Below are 7,983 nucleotides of genomic sequence, written 5' to 3' on the forward strand. Positions count from 1 at the left end.
TGCAATGCTTGGTAAGAAATGTACGCATTATCCTGCCCATGCAATTGTAACCCCTCTGTACAGTATGTTCACAAATAAAATAAAATAAAATAAAATAAATCTACAAGTAAATGAAAATGGGTAAAAAAAGAAAACAACAACAAAAACCTTGCACTTCATAAATTATACAGTTCTCTAGGTATTCTCCACACAGTGAGAACAAGGGGAATGTACTAAAAGAGAAATACACAGATGTAATACCTATGTGCATGTGATCATAAAAAATATTGTTTGTCAAAAAAGAACTCCAGGAAATGGGAATAAGAAAGATCTTTATGACTGTTTTTGTGGGCATGGATTCACAGAAATGGTAGAAAAAAGGGTGAACAAATACAGCAGTGGTACTCATTAGACGCTATGTTGAAAATAAGCTATAGAGCTGGAGGGTGAGGAGGGGAGAGAAAAATAGGGACAGAACGGGTGACATTGTTCAAAAAGAAATGTTCTCTTCATCTTACCTATGTAACTGTAACCTCTCTGTACATCATCTTTATAATAACAATAAACAATACATCAAACAGAAAAAAGAGTGGAAGAAGGTAGTCCATGCAAATGAAAAGGAAAAGAATGCAGAAGTATCATTATCATATCACATCAAACAGATTTTAATCAAAACAACCAAATGTACAAATTTTGTAATGCAATGATGAAGCAGTAAGATCAACCAGATAACATAACAATTGTAAAATTATACAACTCATGATTAAAGCACTTAACTCTATATAAGCAGACTTTGAGCTTATCCTCCATACAATAATAGCTGAAGATTTCCTAGAGAGAAACTTAGACCAAGTAAACAGGGAGGTATCAAAATTAACTTTCACCCTTGCTTAGATGAGCCTCACATCCACCTACAGAAGGTTTCACACAATGTCTGAATAATCCATCTCTCATCAACATATTGATCATTCTCCAGGAGAGATGGGCTACAATACAAAACATCCAGATTTTAAAAGTATGAAAAGTAAATTGAACACATCTACAAACCACACTGTGGTAAGGCTAGAAATTAACAAGGAATCACAGAAAGAAAATATGCCCATAACATAGAAATGAAATGATTTGTTTCTCGCATTTAATTTAATAAAAAGTATTCAATATAATTAAATAATTAATACATGTTAAATGATTAGTTTTTCAAAGTATATGTCTAGAAGTCTACTGAACTTTGGAAGAATATCACAATCTATACATATAAAGAGAGCAATGAAATGAAACTGTAACAACCTTTATTGAAATCAGGAATAGAAATGGTATACTGGAGAACCTATGTGGCATCTCAAGGAGCTAAAGAAAACACCAAAATTTAGTAGAAGGAATGAAATAATGAAAATGAAAAAGAACTAGAGACTAAAAACCATACATAGGAGACTGGAAACAATCAATATAGCCAAAAGGAGGTACTACAAGAACAACAGGGTGATAAAACTGAAAAAAAAACAACAAAATTCCACATATCAAAATACACTTCCAATTGTTCTGGATGCCAGAATCAGGATAGTGAAAGTACTTATACTAGTGCAAAACCATGTAAAGAAGATTCAATACAGTCTATATCAAAATTGCTGAGGAAGAACAAATGCAATAATGATGTACACAGACAATGTTGGAACTGATCTGTACAGCTTGGTGGGGGGTTAGGGGAAAAGGGAAAATAGGAAAAATTTGAGGAAAGGGGCAACAAGGTTGACAATAAATGTACTCATAACATTACTTATGTAACTAAAACCTCTATGTACATCACCTTGAGAATAATATATAAATAAAAAATATATATAAATATTCTGAGATTAGTCATATTAAATGAGAATTTCTTTATTTCCTTCACAGAAATAAAAAAGGCAAAACAAACTGTTATGAAAAGGAACCCGCAATTAGTCTGGGCTATCTTAATACAAAAAAAATCCAATCAAGGAACAAAAACTTGTGATGAAATGTATTCATTACGTTTCTCATATAACTGAAACCCCTCTGTACAATATCTTTACAATAAAAATATCTATTAAAATGTAAAAGATTTAGAAATAGAAATCACAACTGAAAAAGGATATTCAATTAATTGGGCAATCAGGACACCCATTAACCATTCATTAGCCCTGAGAAAACTTGAACTTTTGGTAATGGAATATAAAAATTAAAGTGTGGAGATCTTTAAGAAATTAAAACTATCTCTACTAGTGACTTATACCTGAAATCTTAACTAAAGAAGAAGGTGACAACTAAAGATCCTGAGTCAAAGCAAACTGTCAGAGAAAAGTCCATGCCATATTTTATCTCCAGTCAAGCAACAAAGAACTACAAAAAGGTGTAGTTTAAGTGGTATATTGTCAGTTTTGAGACAAAAATGCATGCAAAAGTCAAAAGTAAGTGAATCACGAGTGGCTTATTCCTAGCTATCTCAGAAAAGTGAAACAGAGTACAAGAAATTAGAGATATGGGAGGGAAAAAAGATGTGTGACACTATATGGAAATGTTTATAAACAAAAGAGTGAATATAATCAAAGTATGTGATATGAGGTGTGGAACTAAAACGTGGACCAAATACTTGGCACAAGCATCCTATTATATCAAATTTGGCAAGCATCATCTAACCTCAGTGGGCATAGACATGAGTCAAATCTCTCACCTACTGATGTCTAACTGCAGTGCACTATTTGGCTACAAGAAACCCTTTGTCAATAAATTCTATCTGGAGTCAATAGCGTACATAAAATGCTACTAACCTAGACAAGGCTTTACTTGTATCTAGGCTTAGCAAAGAAACATCCATGGGCTAAAAGCATATTACACTACTTCTCTATATTAGCACCTTAAAAGAAGTGCTTAAATATATTTTGGAAAATTAAAAGAATGAAACTCAGCAAAACATGGGTAAATAGTGTGGAATATAAAGAATAAGGGAAGCCAGACAGTAGTGCTTCACACCTTTATTCTCAACTACTAATAAGGCTGAGGATCATGTTTTCAAGGCAGCCTGGGCATGGATATCTGTGAGTCTCTTATCTCCATTTAACTACCAAAAGATGCCAGAAGTGAAGCTGTGCTTCAAATGCTAGAGCACTAGTCTTCAACAAAAATGTTCAGGAACAGCTCACAGGCCCTGAGTTCCCAGTACCAGCATGAAAGTAAGAAACATAAACATATCAGTGACATATAAAATGAATCCATGTATTTTCTATAGTACACAAGAGAGTAATTCCTATCCTGAGATTTGTGCTCTCAATGGTGGGCAGCTGCCTCTGGCTATAGTTGTCATAACAGCACTTAAAACCAGTGCCAATGATAAAGACAATTATATATTTTTTGCAATAAGAATCAGATAGTTTGAGAGAATTCCTTGAAGTTCTATGCAATCATTTTTCTTTCCTTTTCTGTTTCTTTTAGTATACCACTTATTAGTGAAACTATGAGTTACAGACAAAAACTTTAAGAATATGAATGTGCACAAGTGGAAAGAACTAATCTTTGGAACATAAAATTCTCCCACAAAGAAACTTTCATAATGCTGAGCTATCTGGTAACCCTGGGTGGTGGAGCATAACTGACATGAAGCAATACCAAAATACATAGTTTGGAACAATAACTGCTTGTTTACACTAAGAATGTGTGACTGTAATAGTGTGTGTGCATAGGAGGATGTGTGATTTTGCCTGTACTAGGGCATGAAATCAGTGCCTGGACACTGATTTGTTTTTGGCACAGCTAGAACACTGTTACATGAGCCACAACTTAATTTCCAGCTTCTGGCTAGTTAATTGGAGATAAAAGTCTTACAGATTTTCCTTCCTGGGCTAGCTTCAAACTCCATCCTCACATATCTGCCTTATGAGTATTTGATATTACAGAAATGAGCTGCCATAAGAAATTTTATCAATATTCTCTCTCTCTCTCTCTCTCTCTCTCTCTATATATATATATATATATATATATATGTATATGTATTACTGGCCTAGCGGTAAACAAATAGAGTGGCAACCTTTTAATCCAGAACAATGCCAGTGAATCCAGTTGATTATAATAACATTACTTCATTTTCCACAGTGACAGCTGAAATGGAGGAGATACAGGTATGCTGGAGAAAAGTAAACAACTTATAAATATGGAAGGAGAAACTACTTGGAAGGAAATGGAGCCCTCTCCTGCCAGCAGGCAGAAAATCAGTCAATAAGAGATGCAAGGCAAAATAATGAAACTGAGCTTCTCTTGGAGCAATAAGAATGGAGGTCAGTATAGAGGAGACAGAGATCATTCATGTGCACACCCAGAGTTCCTTCACCCATGGAACGTGCTCAGAATAAAATAGTAATAGGGTTAAAATCTGAAATTACTTACAACTTGTTGTCTTCTTGCCTGGAAGCATGGCTGTTACTGTGATCTATTCCCAAAGTGTACATGGGGAAAATCCCAGTTATCATCACATCTCCATCCATGTGTGCTGGCTGCTTCATTGTAGAAAAGCAGGTAGTGTCAGCCAAGGACCTGACAGGGAGGGGAAGATGGAGAAAGAGAATTATTAAAGTGAAAATGTACATCCCTGAAGCATCTGCCAAGCAGAAATTCTAGCTGGAAGTGAGGATCACAATTTCACAGATATTCTTATATCTTTGTATCTGTCCATATGTGTCTTTATTGACAGGGATCTACACTATAGCTTACCTCTAATTAAAGTCTCTCTGAGTCTTCAGAAGTAATGTGTAAGACTATTCCCAGGGGCTATGCATTAGTAGCCCTGCATCAAGGAGAAAAACACAAGTTAGAAACATGTTTTCAGATTTGCCTTCTTCAGTGCAGGTGCTATGATTTCATCCAAACCACAGATAGTGAGACCCCAGAGATGGAGTAATCTTAGTTGTAACTTGTCCAAAGTCTGTGTCAAGAAAGTATTTGCATGAAAGTCATTTGGGATGATGCAACTGGATTGCATGAGATGATGCCATAACATGTGAATGGTGAAATGGCCAGAAAAAGTGTATGTCTCTGAGTTATCAAATGAATTATGAGGACATTATAGTTAAGAGTGTCAATTTACATATACCATATCCAGGCAAATATCCTGTCTTTTGATATCTCATAATTTCAACACCATAAAGATGCCAGCAGTATCCAGAGGAAGATGACAGAGGAGAAGCTGGGGGCTAATGAAGCTCTCCATAGAATGCAGTTTTAATTAATATAATTCATCACATCAACAAGAGCAAGGATTAAAACCATATGATTATCTCAATAGATGCAGAAAAAGCATCTGACAAAATCCAACACCCTTTTAATGATGAACGGTCTGGAAAAACTAGGAATCCATGGAACATTCCTCAATATAAAACGGCTGTATATTACAAACCTACAGCTAACATTTTACTTAATGGTGAAAAAATCAGTCATTTCCTCTAAACTCAGGAACAAGATAAGGATGCCCACTCTCTCTACTTCTCTTCAATTTAGTACTAGAATGGTCAGCTACAGCAATAAGACAAGATGTAAACATAAAGAGGATCGAAATAGGGAAAGATGAAGTAAAACTCTCCCTCCTCACAGACGACATGATCTTGTATTTAAAGAATCCCACAGGCTGCAGTCCCAAATTACTTGAGCTGATTTGAAACTTTGGCAAAATAGCAGGGTATAAAATTAACCCTCAAAAATCAATGGATTTTCTGTATGCCAACAATGAGAAGATCTCAATTGAAATCAGGAAAGCAATTCTTCTTTTGTAACTAAAGAAGTGAAGTATCTCTTCGATGATAACTTTAAAAACCTGAAAAAAGAAATCAAAGCAGAACTTAGGAAGTAGAAAATCCTCCCATGCTCCTAGATTGGAAAGATCAACATCATGAAAATGGCAATACTTCATGTGACACCTATCAATATCCCAACCTCATTCTTCAAGGACATAGAAGAAGCAATCCAAAAATTCATATGGAACAATTAAAGACCCCGAATAGCAAAAACAACCCTTAACAGAAAGAATAGTGCTGGAGGAAGATCCATACCAAATTTGACACTCTACCACAAAGCCATAGTAATGAAAACCGCTTAGTACTGGCACAAGATAAGAACTGGGGACCAATAGAATAGAACTGAAGACCCAGAAAAGAACTCAGATACCTATAGCCAAATAATATTCAACAAAGTAGCCATAAAAATTAGAATGGAAGAATGACAGCCACTTCAGTAAATGGTGCTAATGAGATGTAGAAGATGCTATGTCTATGGTGATAAATAAATTTTACAATTTAGGCCAGGGGAGAGGGGTAATGTAGTCGTGGAGATGGGAGGGAAGGAAGGGTAGGGGGAAAACTAAGGAAGAGGCAAGAATGCATAGTAAGAAATGTACTCATTACCTTTCTCATGTGATTGTAACCCCTCTATACAGTATTTTCACAGTAAAAAAACTTTTTAAAAAAATAAACAATAAACAAAATATACTTAGAACTAAAACAATTAAATCCCTAACAACTAATCCTCAAAGAAACAACTGCCCGATAAATAAGTGGGCTAAAGATTTAAAGAGAAACATCTCTGAAGAGGAAATAAGAATGGCCAATAGATACATGAAGAAATGCTCAACCTCTGTAGCCATAAAAGAAATACAAATCCGAACAATACTGAGATTCCACATCACCCCAGTTAGAATGGCTATAATCAAGAACTCTAATAATAACAGATGCTGGAAGGGATGTGGCCAAAAGGGAACCATACTGCCTTGTTGGTGGTAGTGTAAACTTTTTCAAACACTTTGGAAAGCAATATGGAGGTTGCTCAAAAGACTCCCCATAGAGCTCCCCTATTACCCAGAAATCCCACATTTGGGAATTTACCCAAATTATCACAAACAAGGCCATAACAAGGCTCCCAGCACAACTATGTTTATCACAGCATTATTTGCTTAGATATGAAACCAATGCAAATGCCCCTCAGTGGATTAATGGATCAAGAATATATGATATATATGCATATATATAGATACATATATGTACCTATATATAATATATAGATATAGATTTATAGCTGTATAGATATAAAATGGAATTCTATGCCTCTATCAGAAAGAAGGACATCTCCCCATTGGTTAGGAAATGGAAAATCTTGGAAAAATTATATTTTGAAGTAAGCTAGGCCCAAAAAGACATAGGTCCCATGGTTTCTCTTATTTACAATAACTAGTACATATCTAGGACAAGCACCAAAGTTCAAAATCTATGTACATATGACCATATAAGATGATTTTTTATTGTGAAAATATGGTCTATTTTGGAAAATGTTCCATGTGCTGCTGAGAAAAAAACGTGTATTCTGATGCTGCTGGGTGAAATGTTTGGTAGATGTCTGTTAAAACTAGTCTGTTAAAACTAGTCTAAACCATTATGTTTAGATCTGGGGTTTGTCTGTTGAGCTTTTGCCAAGTTGATCTGACTAGTGGGGATAGTGGTATGTTAAAGCCCACAGCAATTAATGTCTTTGGATCTATGTGAGATATGAGGAAAAGTAGTGCTTCTTGGATAAATTTGACAAATAGACATTTAGACTTGCAATTTCCTCCTGAAGGAGAGATCTCTTAATTAGTATGTAGCGACCTTCTTTATCACTTCTCACTAAATGTAATTTGAAGGCTATTTTATGTGATATTAGGATTACAACTCCCGCTGTTTATGGGGGCCATTTGCTTGGTAGATTTTGTTCCAACCTCTCACTTTCAAAATCTATTTGTTTTTATGGACAAGGTGTGACTTCTGAAGGCAGCAGATAAAAGGATCTTGCTTTTTTATCCAACTAGACAGTCTATGTTTCTTAATTGGATAGTTAAGTCCGTTAATGTTAAGAGATAGGGCTGAGAGGTGTTTGTGAATTCCGGCCATTTTATCCACCTTCTAAGGCGCTGTGGCATCTGGGTTCTTCCTATGGTTCTTGGATTCTCATTTTGGGTGTGGTTTCTTGGCCTTTATTGTG

The 7,983-nt window shown here is 35.3% G+C and overlaps 1 protein-coding gene across 1 annotated transcript in view; it reads right to left on the reverse strand.

Moving 5' to 3' along the window:
* The window catches only part of LOC106000702 (vomeronasal type-2 receptor 116-like), a 34,810-nt gene that overhangs the window by 21,098 nt on the left and 5,729 nt on the right, over window positions 1-7,983 (reverse strand). Inside the window, 1 exon segment of the mRNA XM_013035987.1 lies at window positions 4,372-4,518. Within this exon segment, the coding sequence (XP_012891441.1) occupies window positions 4,372-4,518 (147 nt within the window).

The sequence above is a fragment of the Dipodomys ordii genome, unplaced genomic scaffold (genome assembly GCF_000151885.1).
Source record: "Dipodomys ordii isolate 6190 unplaced genomic scaffold, Dord_2.0 Scaffold235, whole genome shotgun sequence".
Lineage (NCBI taxonomy): Eukaryota > Metazoa > Chordata > Mammalia > Rodentia > Heteromyidae > Dipodomys > Dipodomys ordii.